General features: G+C 35.0%; 1 protein-coding gene across 2 annotated transcripts; it reads left to right on the top strand.

The window, feature by feature from the left end:
* Window positions 1-553: 553 nt before the first annotated feature.
* Window positions 554-25,380, top strand: exex (extra-extra). 2 transcript variants are annotated; one of them, XR_008406027.1, is made up of 6 exons: window positions 554-731; window positions 5,463-5,970; window positions 6,782-7,000; window positions 20,117-20,274; window positions 22,104-23,809; window positions 24,609-25,380. XR_008406027.1 is itself a non-coding variant. In XM_053765587.1 (5 exons), exons 2-5 carry the CDS (start codon window positions 5,478-5,480, stop codon window positions 22,443-22,445), a joined length of 1,212 nt encoding a protein of 403 aa, XP_053621562.1. In that variant the 5' UTR covers window positions 554-731; window positions 5,463-5,477; the 3' UTR covers window positions 22,446-25,380. The 2 variants fall into 2 exon arrangements, 1 of the variants encoding a protein (XP_053621562.1); XM_053765587.1 differs by having other exon boundaries at window positions 22,104-25,380.
* Window positions 25,381-25,472: the final 92 nt, after the last annotated feature.

Raw genomic sequence — 25,472 nt, 5'->3', positions numbered from 1 at the left:
GCTGCGCCCCGGGCATTCGCTCCCGTGGTAATTTCGAAATATAAAGTACCCTAAGTATTATTTCAGATTATATTCTGTGTACCAAATTTTTCATAACAAACCTTGCAGATTTTGCGTGAAAGAGTAACGAACATACTTACATCCTCACAAACACATTTATAATATTAGTACCGAACTCGTTCAAAAACTAACAAACACAAATCATATTTTCACAAAGCGAAACTCTCCGGCGCAGTCCAGTAAAAAAAAAAAAAACAGAATTTATAAAGAAAACTTCAGTGAAAAATCTTCTTGAAAATAACACATTTAATTTCATAAACAACTAACAAATCTATTGCGGTTCCAACCAAGAAAATTTGAACGCAAATTGAAGAAGAAACGAGATAGACAACAAAAAGAGGGAGACAGTAACAATAGGGTGGAGTTATAATCATAAACCAGTGTAATATGAGCCGTGAGCTCTGTAAGAATGGTTGACAGTGAGGGATCTAACTAAAACGGGCGTTACGCCCACATATCCTACAATATGGGACGATAATGGAATAAGAACAGTGATATAATTCAGTTGACACCGACCACCTATTTCATACGCGCGGATTTTAGGAACGTGTTCCAAATTCAAACGGTTTTTCTTTTCTTGCGGCCAGTGCGTGTAATTTAACTTTTTTTTGTGGAGTGACAGTTGTATTCCTTTTTTGTTTTTTTGGTTTTTTATTTTTTTCGTGGTCAAGGTGGGTTTTTTTATTCAGCTTTACTTCGGTATTTATATTTTTTTTTATTTTAATTACCAATAATACATTGTTTTTATGATTAAGGATACTTAATCAAATCACCATTCTATACTTATAGGAAAAAGAACTACATAACATATTATGATTTGTAAATTCCAAAAAAAGTTTTGTTTTTGGTATTTATTCTATGTAATAAAAACCAATTCAAATAGATCAAAATATCAAAACGCATTTAAGTTTAAAAAGTTTGATTGTCATATAAAAGACATAAACGCGTCGAATATTCAAATCTTAGAAAATATTATTTAATCTCCCTTACTGTTTATCTTCTCGTGTTCCCGGCTGCATTCGGAGCTGTGACGCCGTGAAGCGTGATCAGTTTACAAAACTAACTAAACTAAACTTTAAACTTCTATTGAGATTTTCGCCGTGACTTTACAACCGGCCACTGGTCTGACGTCAACTCTTAATCTTCATTTGTAGTGCCATTGTAGGGCGGGAACCACGCATTGGCAATCTCTATGTTTCTATAAAAGTACTACTTTTAAGAATTATTAAGTAACCATTAACGAATATTATACTTATTTAATGCCAGCTCCACACTGTCGCCGACCTCGGACACACGCCGACGCGAATAGGTGAACATTGCGTAGTTAGTATGAGTTCTTTTATTTACCGCAATGAAAAACCTGCAATGTATACCGAATTCGCCAAAGTTCGGCGAACTGTTCGGCGATGCAGCGGAGCGCCTAGGCTCCCGTAAAATTCTCTGCTAACGCGTAATCGACATTATTTTCATACAAAGTTTCACCCCCGTTATAGTAATTAGGGGTTGGTTTTTGGTAAAAAGTATCCTTTGTTTGAACGGGGGTTCTTCATTATACGTATACCAAATTTCATCAAAATCGGTCCAGCGGTTTAGCCGTGAAAACAGACAGGCAGACTTTTGCATTTTTTATAATACTATTTGTCTATCTACAGATAGTTTGTTCGCGCATCACACAAAAACTACTATATGAAATTTGATGCGGTTTCCACAGCTGTATAGAATATATTCTAACTTGAAATCTGGTATAATTTTCATCACGATACGTTGCTTAGAACCGGAGATCTTGACAATATTAAGTTATTAGCGGATAAAACAAAAATGCAGGTAAAGCCGCGAGCAAAAGCTAATTTATAACATTAGTAAGAATTTGCATCTAAAAAATCTATTTAAAACATTTAGGCCATTAAATCAAAATCAAATCATTCATTCAGAAATTAGGCCTTCACATGCACTTCACTCACGTCAATATTCTAAATTAAATTATGTTTACCAAAGCTACAAAATACTACTACTATTATGTAAACGTATGTAATGTAATTCTATGTAATGTAACTATATATAAAGCAGATGATACGTACGCTAATATAAATGTCTCATGTTTGTGTTAACTTAATATTCGTACGCCCAATAGGCAGAATATGCTGTACCCTTACCCTTTTAACAACTCTGTAACACCATGTTCTATGGAATAAATGATCTGTCTATCTATTTATGTTTACAGCTTGAGATATACAACCATAAGTATTATATATTCTCAGTAATATAACTCGATAAAGCAGGTACATGCTCAAAAAGTATACGTAAACACATGGCGATTGTGATCGAATGCTGAAAACAAATCACACAGATTGAGCTCGCCCCAAAGTAAGTTCGAGACTTGTGTTATGGGATACTAACTCAACGATACTATATTTTATAACGAATACATATATAGATAAACATCCAAGACTCGGGCCAATCAGAAAAAGATCATTTTCCATCATGATCCGACCGGGGATCGAAATCGGGACCTCTCAGTTTAGTGGCAAGAACTTTACCACTGCGCCGTCGAGGACATTGAAAAAAGTATGAGTTTATCAAACTGATGGAGTAGTTTGAGAATTAATTTATGAATTATTTTTTTAATTTTCAATAAAACTGGGCTGCAGCAGTGTGGGAACAATCATGGAGCATATTGAGACAAAATTTGAAGTTGCTATTATTATATTATTATTATTTTCCGTGGAACAGATCGGGAACAATTTTTATATTAATCTGTGAATAACCTATATCACCAGTTATTGCCGTGAATTCCCCACGGGAACAGTGATTTTTCCGGGATGAAAGATACCTGTCCTATGTCTTTCTTCATATATTTTAAACTACATGTATGCAAAATGTGTGATTTAATTTTTGTCATATATTCGAAAGCGGTGCGTATTTTTTTCACTAGTGTTTCTTATAATAATATATAGGAGCCTTCAAATAGTCACCAAAATAAAAAGTCATCTACTCTAATTAATAGCACCCTCCATTGCGTCTCGGACTGAAAATATCGTTCCGCGTTTTGTGAATTTCCGAATCTAGTGCAAATATAACGGAATATTATTGATTTAGGCACCGATACAGCGGTGAGTTTTACGAATTTACCCGAATAACATTTTTGAACGTTTTTTTTTTTATTTATTTGCTTTATTTACTCTCTCTCTGTCTCTCTCTTATGATTTTCCCGGTTGCCTCACAGCCGTTGATCGTCGGAGTCCAGGGTCCTTTCGCTTTCCAACAATTTTGTCTCCACTACGGTCTAAACAATATTTTTTACTATCCAAATAACAAGTTTTTTTTACAAAAATGTCATGTTTTGCCACAAGTTTTTATTGTTGTCAGAGAGATCTTGAGGCATTTATCGCGTGACAAAAATCCCATATCCGTGCTGTAAATGGTTGAGAATTCCTCGTTTGAAGCCGATCCGGGGTGCGCATTCTGGTCGTGCTCATCATAATAAATGCATTGTCATGGAAACTGAAGCGATGTGGGAAATTTCAACACTGCAGGTCAACTGCAAGTATGAGAAATATAACTTGCAAGATTTGATTACAGACCGTTGTCTGTAATCAAGGTACCATATGTGTTATTCCAGGTTATATTCTACCCGTGTACCAAATTTCATAACAATTCGTCCATTAGTTTTTCCCTCAAAGAGTAACAAACATACATCCCCACAAACTTTCGCATTTATAATATTTTGGAAATGATTCTTACCTTAAGAAAAGGATTCATTTTGGAAATGATTCCTACCTCAAGAAAATAAACGGATCACAATGACAGCGCGGGCGCAGCGGTCGAAACACTCTAGAGAACCCAACTACATACCCTATTTTGTGGTAGCACAGCGTACAATCTAAACTTAATAAAACCAGTAATCATTATTATGAACGCATTATCAGTTAATCAACATTTAATAAACTGTTATCGGCAACCGTTTGGCGCGTGGCGAGATAGAACATAATGGCTTCAATGGCCATCATTGTTTGCTTTGGTTTTGAAATAATAATCTCTGTAATTAACTTAAGCTCCAGTTGCGTCATTCAATTTCTCGCCACCTCACGTTTTTGTTAATTACTTAGCGAAAATTAATATAATATTGTAAACATATGATGTCACAATACGTAAAGATTTTTGTAGAAAGTATTATTAGTCGCTTCCCGCTGTCTGTCCCTAAGTATACTTAGATCTTTAAAACTAAGCAACGAATTATACAATGTGGTCATATTTAATGGCCACAGTTTTCGATCTTGTCAACTGTGACTGTGAAAATCTGTGCAAATGTTTTTTTTTTCGTTCAAAATAAAAGAAATTAATAGAAATGTGAGATGGCGTTAGTGTGCTAGGAGTGCCTTAACTTTAACCTGCGCATGCGCGGTGATTGAATAAAATTGCAAACTTAAAGCGGCGGTTAAAGTTGACGTCAAAATTAAATATAAATAAATAAATATATCAGGACAAATCACACAGATTGAGCTAGCACCAAAGTAAGTTCGAGACTTATATTACGGGACACTAACTCAACGATACTATAAGTATTACATAACAAATACATATATAGATAAACATCCAAGACCCGGGCCAATCAGAATATAATAGAATCATTTTCCATCATGACCCGACAGGGGATCGAACCCGGGACCTCTCGGTTCAGGGGCAAGCACTTTTTCCACAGCGCCACCGAGGTCTTCAGAAATAAAAAAAATTGGTGCAACTGAGACTCATACATGAGTACTGTATATCAGTATCCCAACTAATATTTAAATGCGGTAGTATGTTTGTTACCGCTTCACGCTCTATCTAGTCAACCAATCTACTTGAAAGTTCGAAATATGGATAAGGACAAAGGATACCTTTCATCGTGGAAAATTAACGCGGGCGAAGTCGTGCGCTAAAAGCTGGTTAAATATCTTTTTGATTTTAATAATCCAGCGCTCTTGTAGTATAGGGAGGTAAATCGGTGGAAATAGCATAATAGAAAAAATCGGCTATCAAGAACCTATAGTTTTAAAATTAATTTTGCCAAGGTTAATTCAAGTCGGCCGGTCGGTGTAAGAGCCAAATCATCAAAAAATAAATTCAAATCATCTTTATTGTGGATCACGTGGTAAAAAACATATAAATCAATTAACAATCAAAATTTTAAGGTTATTTTTTAAGCTGGGCTTCACGACGCAACAGTCCGGCATTCCACCTTACACGCATGAATCAGAGAGATTTTTCTTGTAACTTCTCCTTTATTTTTTTCCTACAGATTTTTTCCATCAACTTTAAAAACCATATTTACTTATGGAAGCCATAACAATACTTCTACTTCACATGGGATAAATTAGTATACAAACCGTAACACGAGCATTCAAATCTGTTTTTTTTTCCAGGTCTGACATGTGAAAATGTCTTCACAAATCCTTACACACACAATGTACCGTCGAGACTCGAGCGAGACAGACAGACCCCTTGAAATAGACCAGGATTTAGACCGAAGTCGCTCGAACAGCCCAAAAAATAAATACTATCGAAGCGGCGACGAGAAAACTATCATAAACCAACAGAAAAAATCATTTTGCATCGACGCACTATTGTCGCGCCACATAGAGCCAGAAGGTGATATGGCAAATAAATATTTGACGTTGATACAAAACAAGAATTACATACGTTATCAGAACGAGAATTACGATGCGCAAATTGAACAAAACACGATCAATAAGTTTCAGGAAAGTGATAATTTTGATCATAGGGCCGAGACGGATAGTCCAAAATCCGGACAAAGCAGTCCAAGGAGCGGAAGTCCTGTTTCTGAAGATGGAAACCGATCTGGTAGCTACAGTCCGCCTATATCACCCGGGGTCGAAGGTGGAAATGAAGAGTTTGAGAGTTACAGACCTGGTATGTAGTATTTCATTAAATGATTGATTTTAATAGCTAATTAACCGTCTCGTCAAACAGAGGTTATACATTTTAAAATGTGAAATCGCAGCCGAATGTTATGAATTTTTTTGATTTTTAAACTGACCGCGGTCTTCACAGTCCCGAATGAAACGGGGATGAGAGAATGACAAAAAAAAAACAAAAACTTTTGAGTGGGTACAACTATATGTATAACAAATGAGCTGAGAACTTGTAGGAATACATTTGATACATTTGTGTACAATGTTACATTCTTAATATTTAATTTAGGCATGTAATTATTTTTAATTAGTTGTTTATCTTATTTTAAGTGACATATTTCTTATAAAGATCTTTAAACCTAACCTAGATTTTGCTGAAAAAAAATGCTATGTCACAACTATAACTATCTCCACTCCGATGTGAAGAAAAAATACACATATTTATAATATTACTAGATGTCGCCCGGGGCTTCGCTCCCGTGGGAGTTTTGAGATAAAACATAGCCTGAAACAATCTTAGATAATGTACCTTTCTAATGGTGAAGGGATTTTTGAAATCGGTTCAGTAGTTTCGAAGATTACCCGCCTCAAACATACAAACTCACAAACGCTTACCTCTTTATAATAATAGTATAGAAGTATAGACATATTTTTTCATGGATGATTATGAGAGATATATTAGACATGTCGGAGGAGAGTGTCGTTCCATGAAGCTAGAGATCTAAAGATCTGATTAAATCAACCAGCGATAGTTTAAGAGGATTCCTCAATAAAACGGTAGTTGTGATATGTTATGTCTTTTCTCCCAGGTATAATCCCGAAACCAGGGCTATTACCTCAAAACCCGGCCCTTGTGGCCGCCCAATCAGCAGCGCTGTTCAACTACCCTCAGTTATCGCAGCCACTACCCCCCGGGGCTCCTATGCCGTCCGCGTTCCACCACCCAGGAGACAGGGTGCTTCATCACATGCAGCTGGAGTGGTTGGCGCGGACCGGCATGTTTTATCACAGAATACCGGAGCTTGGAGGTTAGAATTTCACTTTTGCTGATGCTGTACTGCCTTCTCTGGCATCTGAACTTTTTCCAGGTTTCTTCTTCAGCCGCTGAGCGTCCTTGCCTACTTATTTGTACACAGAACACTGCTGACAGATGCTGTATTGTTTTACCGACGCGTATTGTTTTGATGAGCTGTTTTACCGATAATGTTGAAATTTAAAAATAAAATCAAATTAAACTATGAATATGATAATCATAACTAAAACTAAAAAAAAAAAAAAACACGTTTTTCATAAGTAGTATTTAAAAAGCTGAAATCTGTTAAGATTAATTTTATGATTTAGTAATTTTTAAAACTTAGGTCTAAAAATTCCATAACCGTGCAAAATTGCAGCTGAAAAAATCTGATGAAAAACCTTGAGCTTCGACGCTCAATGACGACGGAAGAAACTGGGATCGCTCAGATAAGACAGATATATCTAAATTTTTAAATTCTTATACGTGCACATATATACACAGAAGTTTTATCTCAGTAGAATTACCTTTTTCTACACATAAATTTGATAAATAAAATAACTTATCACATATATTCCAAATCGTTTACAGTAACATCAATATAAAACATTAAAAATCTTACAAATATATGTCAGTTTCCGAATGATAACGACACGATCAATCATACACTTGAGACATATTGATCGATGAGTTTATCTCGATAATTTAGATATTATTATTGGGAAATCATGTATTACATGGGAAATCCGATTTTTCACATTTTCGCTATATCTGTGTTTTAAGCTCTTACTTCTTGGCTAATTTCACGATTAACGGCATAGTGTAATAAAGAGTACTTACTATGTACAATATGGACACTATCCGCCCCCCACTTGAAGCGATTCCATTCCCTTCCCGCTCAAATGCAGACGGATTTCAGTTAAAAACTGTATGTTGAAACTCAGGCACACTAGCGCGTTGTGTTTCGTGTGAATTTTGGCTGTGCGCATAGCGACTATTTCGCTTCATAGCAAAAAAAAACCTTAGTTTTGCTGGTTCTTCACCACGATGAGCGTCGAAGCCCAGGATCCATATTCCTGCTTCGGCATCCTTAGTAAGACTGGCATTTTTTTAATTAAGCTTCTTAAATTCCGACCCATAGTGCTGGGCACAGATCTCTCGGTTCTATGCATTGCCAAATCCAACCGTTTCTTCATAAAGCTTCGAAGATCATCGCTCCATCGCTTCCTTGTTCTACCACGACCCCTCTTAAAGAGGAGAGTCAGTCAGTCATATTAATTTGTATTTAGTTATTAAATAAATTCTAACCCTAACTAATATTATAAATGCGCTAGTAAGTTTATGAAGCGGTGGTGGTGTAATGGTTAAGACGCCCGCCTGTGAACCGAAAGGTCCCAGGTTCGAATCCTACTCGTGCCACATGTGTTTGTGTACCAATCTGACTAATATATAGTAGTTTTCATCGTCCACCACTTGCTTCTTGTTGAAGGAAAACATCGTGAGGAAACCTGCACACTGGTTGATTATCAACTTGTGTGTGAAATGAGAAGGCAATGGTAAACTACTCCATTAAAAGTGCCAAGAAAGTCGTTATGTGTGTTTCATTCCACGTAATGAGCACGACCCTCAGCCATGGAGAATACGAGTGTGAAGATAAGTTTGTTTATTTTTTACCTCTTCAGGGTCTATTTACTTGACCGATCTACGTGAAAATTTGCATACATGTACGTTTCGTCCCGGAAAATAACACTTCCCGTGGGAAATTTACGCGGGCGAAGCCGCGGGCAAAAGCTAGTAAAATATATTTATCATTATTACGAGTTTTGCCGCGACGACTTTAAGATTTCCTTTCGATAATTTAAAATTATGTCCACTTTACACGTATGACACAAACGTATTCAAATCCCATAATTGCCACAATTTGCTACAAGTTTGAATGGAATCGCACCCTAGCTATAAACTAAATGGCTATAACAGGTGCCTTTAGTGCCATATGCGAGGAATATAATGCCCCATTGACAATTATGGGGTGGTAGACCCAAGGATTTTTATCAATAAATCAGAAAATAATACGGAAAATTGATGACTACGACTGCGATTGCGCGAGAATCGGGCACATTTTTAGATCGCGACGTGGTTTAGTTTACACCTGATAAACCATCTCGATTTGAAAATGTAAAGTTTATCAATAATCAACACAATTCGTTTTGAAATTTTCAAATGTATTTTTATTGCCAGAATTCTATGATTGTTAAACCTCAACCGAATATTTTTCACGCGGACCACGGGCTCCAAGACTAAAAACACGCAAAGATAAGAAAAAGTTCGCTCTGGCTATAAATAATCTCTAATTTCTGACAATTAAGACGGCCCGCCCCCTGCCCCCGGGAGCTGAGCCAATTACCGTCAGTTGTTTGCAAACAAGGGAGCCAGCCAAATTAGATCCACGCAGGATAGTGTTGTAGCTGGTTATCGATGTGGGAAGTGCCGCTTTTTATCGATAAATTTATTTTTTATACCATTTGAAAGTGTACACCCGAAATTTATTTTATCTTTTCACGTCAAAACGGAACACACTAAAATCACTTCTTATGTAATTTTTTGCGTGGAGATAGCTGAAGAGTGACATAGGCTAGCCAACCGGCTTCTTCTCTATTCGCCAAAGCTACAAACTACTAGCATTTCGGAACGATCACTGCTGAGAAGAAACGCCGAAAGAAACTTGTTTAAACATAATGTTGGTCCCTATCATGCCAGAAGGGCATACCATTTTTTAAATATAAATTTAATTAGTTACCGACATGTTCGCCTCCCTATCGGGGTGCTAACATAAAAGGGGCAGTTTTACGCTTTCCAGTGAGGTACCCTACAATCAATGTTCATTGCTCGGGACTAGTTGATTAAGGGACAAATTAAGAGGTACTGATTAAAATATAATGTTTTTAGGGACCTTAAAATGGTGGTTTTTAGCCCTAATTTTGGCTTGGGTTGTATAAGTTTTTAATTTAAATAGTAATAAAACTACTAATACTAAGGCGACTTAGTTATTCAAATATATTGGCTGCAAATAAATTAAAAAAATATATATAGTTTAAAAAAATATAAATGTCATGTAAAATAAAAAAGTATAATCTCCCGCTAATTTTGTTTTTTTTTTTTTTGTGATCAATTGTTTTGTTTCATTTTTTCTCTGATTTTGTAGTTCCGTTAACCTTCGCACTTTTGGAGTTTTATTTATTTAATATTTAAAGTTCAGTTCACAGGAAAAAATACCAGAGCGAATAACATCCCAAGTAATTCGATTTTACATGTTATAATAAAAATTTGGAATCTTACAACATGAAGCATATATCTCCAACCAAATGAACTGAAATATTGTATTTATGTTAACTAGCGTGCCCAGGCTTCGCACGGATGCAATGTATATAACTACATTCCCGTTGAATCACACTATCTATTTAAAAAAATCGCAAATCCGTTGCGTAGTTTTTAAGATCTAAGCATACATAGGGACAGACGGAATTTAGCGACTTTGTTTTATACTATGTAAAGATGCCGACTCCACTCTGTCGACGAACAGTTCGCCAAACTTTAGCGGATTCGATATACATTGCTGGTTTTTTATTGCGGTAAATAAAACATTCGCAAGTACGCAATGTTCGCGCATTCGCGTCGGCATGTGTCCAAGGAGATGACGATGCATTAGGTATAATATGCGACTAGGAAACTCCTACGGTTTACTGCGCGGGCACAAATTTTGCGGAATGCAATGATATCTTGACTACAATAATAGTTGTCTTATAAATGTCATAAAATGTTACATTATTACGTTATGTTTACATTGACGACCTCGGTGGCGCAGTGGTAAAGTGCTTGCCTCTGAACCGAGAGGTCCCTGGTTCGATCCCCGGTCGGGTCATGATGGAAAATGATCTTTTTCTGATTGGCCCGGGTCTTGGATGTTTATCTATATATGTATTTGTTATAAAATATAGTATCGTTGAGTCAGTATCCCATAACACAAGTCTCGAACTTACTTTGGGGCCAGCTCAATCTGTGTGATTTGTCCTAATATATTTATTTATTTATTATTTATTTACATACCTATATTCCAATATGGGCTTCAATACAGATTATATATATCTCTCTTCATAGCCGTGATCATTACGTGGCAAGAAACACACATAAATACTTTTTTGGCACTAATTAATGGAGTGGTTTATCCACACACAAGTTGATAATCATTTGATTATCGTACGTTTTCCTTCACCGGAAGCAAGTGGGCGTCGATGAAAACTACTATACATGAGTCAGATTGGTATACAAACTCATGTGGCACGAGTAGGTATACAAGGTCAATGGTATATAAAGCCGAAAATGGTAGATAGGGGATTCGAACCCGGGACCTCCAGTGTAGCAGTCGGGCATGATGACCCTAATGGCTACAGCGGTCGTCAAGCGTTACGCGTTGTTTATATCACTGCTAGCTTTCGTTGCGAAACCGCTGACTGAAAGGCTGAGGAAGAAACGGGAAAACACTCAGATAATAGACTGTCTGCTTAAAAGTAAACTAAAAATTTCTAACCATACAATCAAGCGGTGTCATACTGGTACCTTGTAATCCAACCCCTTGTGGTTAACGTAATCCTGACCGGAGGGTAACGCGTGTACATGTCAAAAATATGTTCAGTTTTGGGGAAAATTGGTGGTGTGGGGATTATATCGATTTTGGCGGGAATTATAATCGTTTCCAACATCTATGTTGACAATTAACGATTTTCACTCTCTTTGGTAGTGCTGTCTTTATCATTTGACCGTTTTCCCGGTTGCTTCCACGTCCGTTAAGCATCGGAGCCCAAGGTCAACTTTCCATTGCATTGTCTTCTGCATTATTACACGCCTTGGAAAGCGCAGTAGTTTATAGCAATGATAAATATGATATAATCTATATCTTTACTCTATACTATTATTATAAAGAGGTAAAGCTGTGAGTTTGTATGTTTGAGGCGGGTAATCTCCGAAACTACCGAACCGATTTCAAAAATTCTTTTACTATTAGAAAGGTACGTTATCCAAGATTGCTATAATATCTCAAAATACCCACGGGAGCGAAGCCCCGGGCAACATCTAGTATATAATAAAACTGTAAGTGGGTCTATATTTGTTCGCGCATAACGTAAAATCTCTGTTTGGAATTTGATGTGATTTTCACAGCTATATAGCGAATGGTCTAACTGAAAATAGGGTATAGGTTTCATTATGATACGTTGCTTAGAACCCGAGATATAGACAATAATAATTTGTGAGCGTAATGACGTAAAAAGCGCGGGCGAAGTCGCGGCCGAAAGGTAGCTTAGAAAATGACGTGAAAAGTGCCTGTGAAGGTCTAATTTCTGATTAAATAATTTGATTTTGATCTTATAATGGAAAGGTCTCAGGTTCGTATCCTACACGTGTATAGTTTGTATAGCAATCTGACTCATGTATAATAGTTTTCATAGACCACCACACGCATCATGAGGCAGCCTGCACAAGTACTGGTTGACAAAAAAATTCACCAAAACCTAAAAACTAGTTTGATATTAAATTGGCATATTTGTAAATTGTAAAGCACCATACTTAATTCATGTTTATAAATAATTATAACTATAACTATAACATTGGGATCAAATGTTGACGCAACGTTTAAAAATAAAAAATAAACCTTATACCATTGTAATAACAATTAAATTGCATTGTTAAAATTTAGGGGATGATTTTATTTCTTATTTATTGGTGTTATTAGTGAAACGACGGGGTGGATTAAAATAGGGGCTGTGTTGTTCGTTAATTTGTTTGTTTATACGTCTAAACTGGGGTGCGAATGGGGTCAAATGGACAATAGAACAGGTTGCTATTGATAAAAATGAATTATTTGTTGAATAATTTGTAAGTTTCGTGTTGATTTTAATTGTTATACAGGAGTTGGATTTAATAAATCAATTCACTAAATGAGTTACAATATTATTATATTAATGTGAAGAAGAATTAAGTGTAAGAAACAATAATGGTAAGCCCTTCTGGCATGATAGGGACTAACACTGTTCAAATTAGTTTCTTTCGGCATATCTTCTCAGCAGCATCGTTCCGAAATGCCAGTAGTTTGTAGCTTGTAAGAAATGACTATTTAATATAAAAAGTGCCTGTCAAGGTCTAATTTCTAAATAAATGATTTGATTTGATTTAAATGGTTTCGTCGCATTCATGACCACGGCGCTCTTCAAGGCATCTCAAATATATTCTAGCGAATATATAAAGCGCAAAGCAAAACTAATAAACAGTTGTACCTATTTATCAAAGTCGAAACGAAATCAATTGCTGACATTACGGAACGACCACTGCTGCGGAGAAATCCCAAAAGAAACTCGTTTAAACAGTGTTGGTCCCTATCATGGCAGGAGGGTATGTGATACCCGATCCACTATCCCGGACCAGCACCAGGCCTACCACTAACTTTTACGGAACGATTCAAATGCTGCGCGGTTAAATTTTTAACCACCTGCCCGAAAAGGACCGCTATGTGTGTCTGTCTGTCTGTGTGTTCGTGGCACCACAGCTCATCAACGGGTGAACCGATTTATATGCGGTTTTTTATTTGATAGCTAAATTGTATGCGGTGATTCTTACAGCCGTTCAAAAGTTGTAGCCAAATGGATATTGAAAGTCGGGGTTTTTTAAATTTGTCTAACAAATAAACTTTTATTGTATTATTTAGATCTAGATCTGAAACGAATCGCATTAATATTAATAATTAACATTCAACTTGATGTTACGAATTTGCGATTCAGATGCAGTTTAGGTCCTGAACTGGATCGTATTAAGAGACGATGGTAAGCCCCCAATTCGTCGAACCAATTCGGCGTACATTGCTGGGTTTTCACTGCGGTAAATAAAAGCACTCATACAAACTGAACTATACATGCGTTCGCGTTGTCATCTGTCCGATTTAGGCGATATTTTGCATACTTTGCAACTGAACTATTCATGCATTCGCGTCGTCATTTGTCCGATTTAGGCGATATTTTGTAGCCAACAATACAATGTAATTCTGATCTCATTTATTTTCACTGAGTCGCCAACTAAATATTGATTTAGGACATCACGCGGCGGGACGGTATCGACGACAATGACGTCACGCGCTCCGCTGAGCGCAAGACGGCAATCAAGTAATTCAATTTCGCCCCACACAATGTTATTACACAGACGGACAGATAAATTATATTCCTACTTACTTGCATTTAGAGTGTTGTCATAATACAAGTTTGTAAACATTGAATTTCATTAATCTTTATGAAATTCCATGTTTATAAAATTGTATTTTAATAACTTATCTAATTAAATCTGTCAATAGAAGAATTTCCAACAATAAAATCAAATAATACGTCAATAGTTAAATCTATTTAAAAAGCACCTCAAGTCTTTATTAACTGATAAATGTTATTATACTTTAAATGATTTCTTTAATGATAGACTCGGATAGAATTTAGGGCTAGTATACATTATAATTCTTTTTTTGTTTTGGATTTGTAGTGGATAGCATGCTCCTCTGTATTTATTTATATTTGCATACCTATATTCGGTAAAACGTGTAGGTCTAATTCATTTTGACATCAATTTTGTCTATTTGTACTCATGTTTTTGGCAAATAAATGTTTTCTTTCTTTCATAGTACTAATAGTAATGAGTATGTAAGAGGAAGTATGAAAGTAGCACCAGTTAATGAGAAATTACATAGTTATAGGTTAGGCTGGTGCGGGCATATATTAAGAACAGATGAAAATCACGTCACTCAAAGGGCATTAAAGATGGAAGTAAAGGGTTCCAGGAATAGAGGAAGACCTAAGAAGAAATGGATGGAGTGCGTCAAGGATAGTATGAACAGGAAAGGAGTATTAATGGATATGGCAAATGACTGAACAAAATGGAAGGAACTTACATTCTGTGCCGACCCCACATGAGTGGGATAAGATCAAGAAGAAGAAGAATACGTCAATAGTACATCTAATATATAATCCGAAGCAAGCCTTTGTCTTCTCTTATTTCAAAATATAACTATTATTTTCACAAAATTCAAAATTTTACACGTTTAACTTGATAAAAATCAACATGCAATATTTTAGCTATTCATTTTCTTCTGGATTGTTATCAATATTATGTTAATAATGTAAATGAATAATAAATAATAAATATATTGGGACAAATCACACAGATTGAGCTAACCCCAAAGTAAGTTCGAGACTTGTGTTATGGGATACTAACTCAACGATACAATATACTATAACAAATACATACGAGTATATAGATAAACATCCAAGACCCGGGCCAATAAGAAAAAGATCATTTTCCATCATGACCCGACGGTTCAGTGGCAAGAACCTTACCACTGCGCCACCGAGGTTGAATAACAACGTACACAGCTAGATAGAAGACACAACAGCAATTTATATCTGACTGAATGGCCATACGGTTAACTTAAATATTCATTCATTCATAATTTTTTCGGAGATTACAATAACATCGATTTTCCGATTTCCCGCCGGGATGTTCGGCGGGAAATCGGATCCCTGGGAAGTTTGTAAGAAATATGTCGTTAATTATACCGGAAGTCGGAGGGGAGAAACGTCTGACTTATTTATTTCGGTTGGCAATACCGTGCAACGACATCGTCTCGCGTGATGCTCTGTTTCATTTATTGACCAAGTCAACTTGAGGCAAAAAATATTTTTTTTTTTTACATGTTTGTATGTATGTTTGTAACGATAACTTTCGAACCGTTGGTCTGATTTTGATGAAATTTAAAAGGTATGTATAGAATTTATTTTTAAGTTCGTGAGGCATTAAAAGTTAAGTCGTTTTTGAATAACTCACAATTTTGTAAAAACTCATCAAAAATTTTGTGTATTCGTGAGGTCTAATTTCGCGTTGAACAACTAGTTTATTTAGAGCCAACAAATGTCCCATTGGAAAATGCCTCTCTTCTTTTTTTTCCCATATTGTTTCCTTTCTTTCCATTGTAAATATGAAATAAATATATTAAGGAAAAGTCACACAGATTGAGCTAGCCCCAAAGTAAGTTCGAGACTTGTGTTATGGGATACTAACACAACGATACTATATTTTATAACAAATACATTATATGTATAGATAAACATCCAAGACCCGGGCCAATCAGAAAAAGATTGTGTTTTGTTTGTGTCCATAGTTTTACTGTTTTTGGGAACCTTCCTAAATCTTCTCGCCATCTGGCTTGCCTGGTCTCCACATATTTTGGTACCACTTGGTGGTTATCCCGAAAGAAATCCTAGAAAATTGTATTCCTAACTAGTAACACAACCAGCCTTCTTGTAAAAAATGTGTGTTTACAATGAAAAAAACAACTGTAACCGTGAACAATTGATGCAGACGGAGCCTGTGGCTAAAAGTTAACTATGATTGCCTATGGTTTATCCATCACATAGATGTTAGCGAAATGTTTTTTTAATAAGAAATTTACAAGGAATTATCTTGTAGACATTACCTATTGTAGGTACTGTAAATTTATATAACATTCGTATATGTATCAGACCTATATTTATTAATTGACGTCCTTGGAGAAAAGGCTGCGGTGAAGTTTGTTGCGCCGCTTCTTCTTCACCTGCGCTTTGGAAGCCGGCAGTTGACTTAGTTTAAGTAATTTTTTGACGTCAATATGTGATGTATATAATCCTAAATTATTTTTTTTATGCCAAATATAGCATTTCTTTCTTAACTGTATGATATATTAATTTTTTTTCATTTTTTTTGGCACATAACAGTCATTACACAGGATATTTACATTCAACAAATTTTATCTGAACGATTCTTCTATGTAGTATTAATTTCATCACAAACAAAAATACAAATATTTTCTTCATTTCAAATTATCACCTCTCACTCATTCTATATCATCTGTATGAGAAAAAAAACTTTTTTAGTCATGATTTCACAACATTTGGAGCAATCTTATCATTCTTTTAGTATACTTTTCATGTATTCGTTACTGGAAGTGAGACGAAATATCAAATTATTACGATGAAAAAAAAAAATAACAATGCATTTTATCTTTCGTCATCGTCATAGGAATTTATCATATTTGAAATATAGTACGATTTTAGGTTTATTGATGTTATTTCTTAACACTTTCATCATAAAGTGTTCAAGTGTCCGATTTGTCATATGTTGCCAATTTTGTGAGAGATAAACTATGTATTTCTCAATGACTACATCAATTCTTGTCGTCTTTCTTGTAGAATTTTCTTTTTATAAATCAATACACGTCAACTTCTTATTTAATTTTTAACTATTACCGAATGATAAAGACAAAGTTTATTTATTTGCAAAAACACGAGTTTACATTTTTTCACAATGTGGTGTTAAAAGAAAATCTTAATCCTACATGTTTCACCGTCCACGGGTGTGCACATTTAAATGCAGAGCATGCTATCGTCCCACAAAACAAAATCGAATAAATAAAAGTAACTTAATCTACTTAATTAAATATTTATCTGAGTCTATCATTAAAAAATCGTTCTAATTATAATAACATTTATCAATCGGCAAGGACCCGAGGTGCTTTTTAAATAAATTTAAATTCTGATCTTTAACTTGTTGTGGAATTTTGTAATAAATTTTAGGTTTTACTGAGTAATGCCGTTTTAGAAGGGTGTAAACATAGTCTTACACTTTTGTACCTACATAGGTATTTGGTATAGACAGATATTGTTATGGACAAGTGTAAATAGAGCTACGTTCCACCCATTCCAAGATTTAAAATGCCGCCGACGGGGTAATCTGGGACCTGCCGGCCAGTATTTATTTATTTTCTATGATTCCAAATTCAAAACCTACCATTTTTTTTTTCTCCGACAACCATTGGATATACATAACAAGCAGTAGCATGTGGATTCCTAATACAAAAGTTTTTTTTTTAAACAGTTGAACGGTTCAGTTTTATGTCTAAATTATGTGCAATTTTTTGATTATTTTTTTACCCCACTGCCAAGAAAAGAGTCATGTTATTCTAGTGGCCACACGAAAATATAAATTTTTACATTCCATGTTATAATCGGCGTTGAGTGTTGCCAATTTCGTTTATATTATTTACACGCATCACATTAAGAGCTGCAAATGAATAGCATTAGTGCGCTCCACCCCAACTGACAGATGTGTCGCTGTATCGTTGTGCAAACACAGCCACATGCCGCTCTAATTGATAATTATCATTTTTATTGGCTTAGTCCCGGCTTTTCGGCGTTTCAGATTAGATTCAGTGAATTGGTTTGATAATGGCGATGTGGATTAGCGTTTTCAGTGATGGATTACCTAAGTTACATAGGTTTTAGCACAAATATAACTTTCGTACTGGCAATACCGGTGCATATTCGAACATTTTTTAAAACATAGACAATTAAGAAACATATGACACTAAAAAAATGCCTGGTATTGAGAAGTTCTAATATTATTGTGTACTATATTATGTACTATACGAATTTAATTTAAAACTGAATGCGAAATGCAAAAAAATATATTTTGTAACTTCTTTCCACATGTTTAAACGAATTAAGTTTCAAACTTACTTATTATATACATGTAGTTATAGTGTCTAACAAACCTACCTAACGTATTGTTAACTAATGAAATAATAATAACAGCCCACTCTAAATTTATAAAATCATAAAAATAATTCAATTACGCATAAATAAGTACAAAATAGGGGCTGTAACTATTTTCCTTTCAATTACACCAATCAGCAAATTGGCTGTATAACATTAATCGAAGTGCACACCATAAAAGACCCTCTGATAAGTGCTCACTATAAAAGACCCGCGATACGTCACGATGACAGGTCTTCCCGCCGAATGTTTTTTTTTTTTCTGTTAAGCGAAGGGGAAGGTGTTATTCTGATTGGCAGTTTTATGTGTGGTTTGTTTTGATAAACAATTAACATCTGTTGCTTTTTGGTTTTATCAATTAAACAAATTAATAATAACACTTTGATAATATTTTTTGATAGAGATTTTCTTATTATTTTCGAGTAAACATAAATTATGATACCATCGATTCATCATTCCAGAGGACAATTTGTTCTTTAAACGGGCATTTCATGAAGCAAGCGATGTCGCTTCTACCGTTCGTACAATATTTAAAAATACATTAAAAAGCATGCACGCACAAAATCAAACAGCCGTGCTTAAGTACCAGAATCGAAAATCAATAACCAAAGAATCTTTTGTTTACTGTACGTGACTTTTCGATGTTGTCCTAATGGCCATTTTGGATCGATTTTGTTTTATTTTGGTACTTACTTTCACATGTAATTATAATGTGTGGTCTGTAAATATCCTCGATTTATACACACGCACACACACAATCGCCGATCTCGGACAGATGCACGCGAATGAACGAACATTGAGCAGTTTGAATTAGAGCATTTATTTACCACAATAGAAAAACAAGCAAAGAACCCTGAATCCGCCAGTTTGGCAAACTGTTCGACGGTAATGTATAGCCGCTATTACATCATAACCTACGTCTTAAAATACGTCGTATTAACGTCTTAAATTTTCATGTATTGCCCTATGAATGAAAATTCTTGTGTGCTCATCTTTGAATGCGATATAATAATAATTATAATTACGCTATGTATTTAATTTTTATTATAAATAAAAATAATATGAGTAACTTAAATAATTTATTATTTTTTCTATGCGCAGTAATGTCAAATACCTATCTGGATGAAATGTGTTCAAACATTTAACACTGGCCACGAAAAATAACATTATTTTCTGGGCAATTCAAAGCAAAGACAAAAGAAAATTAAAAACAATGAGCTATTTAGCGTGTCCAAATGTGATAGAGCATTCCCATACAACTACACACGATTCGGTATTAAAGATTTATCAGATCTTTCGTCACGTTTCTTCTCGTGTGTTTCCGATACGCATTTTTCGAAATGAAAAATACAACGATTGTCACACATCACCCGATCAGCGCAACGGAACCTCTTGTAGTAAAGCCTCTTGCTATAGGTTCTTGCGATCAACTAGATTAAAAACTATTTCGCCTTTGTCCACAGGTGCCCCTCACGCGCTCCTCGGTAAGACACGGCGCCCGCGCACCGCGTTCACCTCCCAACAGCTGTTGGAGCTTGAGAAACAGTTCCGTATGAACAAGTACCTCTCCAGACCGAAGAGATTTGAGGTGGCTACCAGCTTGATGCTCACTGAGACACAGGTACTTTTAGCTTTTATTTAACGTGCAATTTATGTCCCTATGTCTTCGAGTGGAATCTTGCAACTCAATTTTGAAGCAGATATCTTAAACCGATTGAGCTGAAATTTTGTACACACGTTTAGTTTGGATGCGTTATTATGTTAAACATAACCTGATGGTGCACCCAGGGACGGCTCCAGACTTGGAAGTCCTCAAAGATTTTCTACACAGACATGTTTTTTTGTCACACATTATTTTATGATCTCTCTGACAACAATTAAAGCTTGTGTCAAATATGACATTATTATAAAAAACTTATTCTAAATTGACACGAACTGTGAATACATTCGTTCCTAATAACATAAAAACCTTTAGTAAAAGTAAATAAATTTAAAACTATAGTTTAAAATTTTCTGTAAGTTGTTGTCACGCAGAAATTCTGGCTTGATTTCGTCAAGGATGATATGCGCGACAATGGTCTGACAGTCAGGGATGATACGTCGACGGACGTCAACGGAGCGCGACTGGACAATGCACAGGCTCTTACTGATGCCACTTAATATGATGAATAATGGGGTTCATTGACCCATTATGTCAATTTAAATTCAATACATTAATCTCTAAAATATTTCTACAAAGAAAACGCGTTTACACATGACACAAAGACAAACATGATATGACAAATCACGCCCTCAAAAAACACAGTTGCCGCCAAAAAAACACCAGCATAACCTACAACGATGACATTTACGAAATGGCGGCACTTGTCACGTCTAACAATGGCGGGAAGAGTTTCTTCCTTCGGGAACTACTTATTAATTGTCCCCTGAATCTGACACAACGTGACAGTTTTTATTATTTATATATGTATATTTGTACGCGTATCACATTAAATCTACCGAACGGATCTGAATAAAATGTGATGTTCCACGAGAAAACATGTCTTATGGCAGACAGTCGCCTACGACTTATTATGCGCATCTATAATAAAAAATGAACAAGTGACACGTCCTAAGCGACTTCCCTCCACAATGTACCTTTTCTCGTGGAAACAGTAAAGGAAGCCGTTTAGCTGCCACGACGCCACACGCCACGGACAGACATACACACACGTTAAACTCTCCTCAAGTCGTCGTCAAGGTTAAAAATGGAGCAAAGAAAAATTTATAGCTAAATTTAAAGTGGGGCTACTCAGGTAGAACTGAGTGTAACACACCAAGTAAGGGAAGTGGCGGATTTGCGCTTACAAATGACAAGATTACAGGGGAGGCGTTATGGGACACGGGGGAACATTTATCTCGGCGCTAGTGCTGGAGTGAATCAGTTTTTGTTAGCTGTCATAACGGGAGAAAGCGCCTTTTATAGTCTGCCCGGAAAATAGTAACACGATATTTTTCATCAAATATTAAAGTCAATTATAATTTTTTAATAAAATGCGTGTGTATTACTCTTAGAAAAGAGTAAGCTACAGTCTGTCGAGAGAAAGAAGAAAACGGATTTTTAACGAACTACCTACGTTTTTTTGACATTGCAATACCAAATAGAATGGTCAAGATTGGTTGATAAATACCCGGTGTTGCCAGATAACAGGACACAGCGCCCGCATTTATTTTCTTCACATACTTGACAGCATAGATTTAATAAGTACTTCTTACCTAATTAATTCCATGCTTGACAGACTGCATTATATATATATATGTTGCATGGATTTGGTAGTAATCCATGATATCTTGTCATCTCAATTTTCTTTATGGTTAAGCGTATAACTGATATATCCAGACTTAGCATAATAATAAGAAAATTTTGCTAATTTGATGTATTTTAATGAAGATTTTTTTCTTTGCCAACAGGTAAAAATATGGTTCCAAAACCGAAGAATGAAGTGGAAGCGATCAAAAAAGGCCCAGCAAGACTCTAAAGGCAAGGAATCTCACTCGTCACACCAAAACGATGATAAACCTAAAGCGAAAGAGATTCCTTTGCCTGAACCGGAAAAAGCTCAGCAAATGGCGGCAGATTTGACCGCTGTCAAACCGGCGGCGATGCTAGACAGGGACAGAATTATTGCGCTAGAAAGAGAGAGAGCTATCGCGGCGGCAAATTTCAATTCGAATTTGGAAAACAGACGCGGGATGGTGGTCATGGGACAAGATGGCAGACCGAACGATATGTTTAGGCCGTATGTAGTATGAAAGTAAATTATTTTTTTAATTGAATTTATTAAAAAATAAAAACATTTTTCAAATTTGTGAACTTATGTTTAAAGTTTATTAATTTGTTATTTGTTTACACAATAATTGTCTAGACTGTTTAATTTATAATGAGGCTAAATTAAAAATCAATAAATTTAAACATATTTAAAGACCTATACTATATATATAACAATAACACCAATATTGTACATATACATATATAAAATAAAATATTGTTTACACTGATTAGGTATAAAGGAAAATATGTACGTTTATACCTGATCAAATTAGATGATTTCCCGCCCACCGCCGCTGCTATACTTTCGACTAGATTGTTTTTTTGCTTTTTATCGCTATATAATATTTATTTCATTTCATTTTTAGGAACTGTAATGTACCTAAGTAGTTATTTTGAATATGAACTGACGCAGGCCAAATATAGTTAAGTATTGTATAGTAACATAGTTTTGACATAATTATAAAATTGGTAGAAAAATATTTTTGCAGTCAAAAACGCTAGGTGTCGCGACATTACCTACTACTGTTTTATTTTTAAATATTTTTGTTCATTGCTCACCTTCTACTTATAAATATATCGTCTTTTTCGTAAATTGTAAGTAATATGAAAGAGATATCAATAATACACAAATAATTTGACAGAAAACCTACAATGACAATGAATTTAAGTGGAATGGCGCCACAATTAGTGTTTTTGGCGGAACAATCTAAATATACAAACATCTCCTGACCCTGACAGTATTATTGAGGTAGATTCATAGATGTATATGAAGAAGAAGAATTGTAACGAAATAAATTTAAGTTGCATTTTTATTGTTAATTTATAAGACTTATTCGTAATACCTATTTATACTTCTATAATTTCCATTATATCGTCACAAATTGTATGTACTTAGGTATATTTTTTTTTATATATTTTAATTTTGTCTAGTCTGGGCTTATGTGCAATTATATATTTACTAATAAATATAAATTAAAACTTACAAAACCCCTCGACTCCGATGTTGTTGGCAACTTTCATCTGCTAGAAAAAAACTGATGATTTTCAATGGGCTGAACCCATAGTATATACCTACCTATTTGCCAAACATTATAGTTAGGGCTAAGGTTAAAAAATTTTTCACTCATAGGTAATTCTTTACGAGTCAAATCGGATATCTACTTTTTTGAAATGATGACGACATTAACATATTTTTAAATGCAATACCTATATTTTCTTAAATGCCAATAACGATTGTAACGTAACCACGGGAAAATAAACACAGGTTTATTATTCCGTGGACGTAACCGAGCTAAATGGTCTGTGCAGAGTGACGTTGACCTTCAAATAACATTTCAGATATCAGGTAATAAAAATACTTTAATGTGAATAAAATATAACATTGATCATGTAAAATTAAATTCACGTATTTTGTTTTGTTTTTTTAATCCTTTTAAATAATTTATTATTATTATTTATAGTGAAAGATAACCTATTTATTTTTGTGTATGTCTTTATTTAGCTACGTGGATCCTTAATTATGGGTCCTACTATAGTTTATATAATAAAAATATGAAATAATGTATTTATACTTAAAGATGTAAAAATATGCATATTAAATAGATAATAGTTAAAGGTAAGCATAGTGAATAATTAAAATTATGAATAAATGACTATGATTGATACTAATATAGATAAACTTATGTAACGATTTTAATTTGAAGAATTAAGTCATTATTTTTAGTAACCAAACAGGCCTATACATTGCAGTGGGTTGATAGGCCTGTTTTTAGAAAGAAAAAAAAATAAAAACAATTAATTTAGTCACAACAAATTCAGTATTATAAATTGCAATGTTACACATACCTAACTAAATTTGTTCCCGCTCAGTTTAATGCCAAGGCCGCGACGCTGGTCTTCCGTGGGTACCATAGACAAACTACTACAAACTAAATTAAAAATTAATATAAAAAATAATATATTTTTCGCGCCACTTCCTCCGGTCCTGTGCGTGCCATGCCAGTCTCATCTCATCCACCGCTTTCCCGTGATCCATCGAAAGTCTCCTCTTCAAAAAAAAAAAATTAAGCACATTCTTAAAACTAAAATCGTGACACACATATTTATGAAGACACTGTGAGAAAAATATATTTATTTTTTTTAAGTTCTCTGAATAACACAAAGGATAACCTGGCTTGGTGGGGTATGCTTGACCAGGCTCTTCTTAACATGTGCGATTGTGGATTCTCCCCACAATCGATGGCTCATCTCCTCGCCTGTCCCGAGTGTCCACACACCTGTACTCGGGCTGGGTTGATGGCAGCTTCCGATGAAGCAATCGAAGTGGCTCGTGCTCTGGCAAGAATAATATTTAGCAATATATCGTTGTAGATTTGCTATCGACACGCAATGAAGAAGAACACAAAGGTTGACTGTTAGATAATGGTTAAGCATTAAGTCTAAAAATTGTGCGTTTAATAATTTTATTTACAATAATTGATACACAAAAACATATTAATATTAAAAATATGAAATATGGAACTTCTTTCATATTAAAACGAAGCATTGAATAGTGCTGATTTCTGGTGTTAAATGTTGAAGAGCCTCGTACAACTAGCAAATATAATATAGCCTGCCTGTCAAGAAACTAAAGAATTTAACTGAGGTCCTGTCTCCTGTTGGCCGGCAACACTGTTCATCAACCAATCTCGACGATTATATTTGGTATTGCAATGGCAGAAAAATGTAATTCGACAATAATCAGTTTTCTTCACTCTCTGACAGACTGACAGACTGTAAATTATGTATTCATTTTGTTGTTTTCGATATGTATCTGTGTACTAATTATAGTTTACCGTATCTAAGTAAAGCAACCTGTAAAGCTATGTTAACTTATTTTATAAAAGCTATGTGGTATACAAAATATAGTCATTATGTTAATAATTATGGCAGTTTTCTTTAACTTCCCTTGCGATAGATATTTTCACAAAAAAAAAATGAAAGGTTCCGCCCTAGAATAAGACCATTCC

The sequence above is a fragment of the Plodia interpunctella genome, chromosome 27, assembly GCF_027563975.2.
Source record: "Plodia interpunctella isolate USDA-ARS_2022_Savannah chromosome 27, ilPloInte3.2, whole genome shotgun sequence".
In the NCBI taxonomy this organism is placed as follows: Eukaryota; Metazoa; Arthropoda; class Insecta; order Lepidoptera; family Pyralidae; genus Plodia; species Plodia interpunctella.
Note: the sequence above shows the minus strand (reverse complement) of the source record. Positions and strands in the feature narration are given on the sequence as shown.

Coding starts and splice junctions, on each gene's coding strand:
- exex (XM_053765587.1), top strand. CDS start 5,478: ATGTCTTCACAAATCCTTACACACACAATGTACCGTCGAGACTCGAGC. Junction 5,971..6,781: donor GTTTGAGAGTTACAGACCTG/GTATGTAGTATT, acceptor CTTTTCTCCCAG/GTATAATCCCGAAACCAGGG. Junction 20,275..22,103: donor TGATGCTCACTGAGACACAG/GTACTTTTAGCT, acceptor CTTTGCCAACAG/GTAAAAATATGGTTCCAAAA.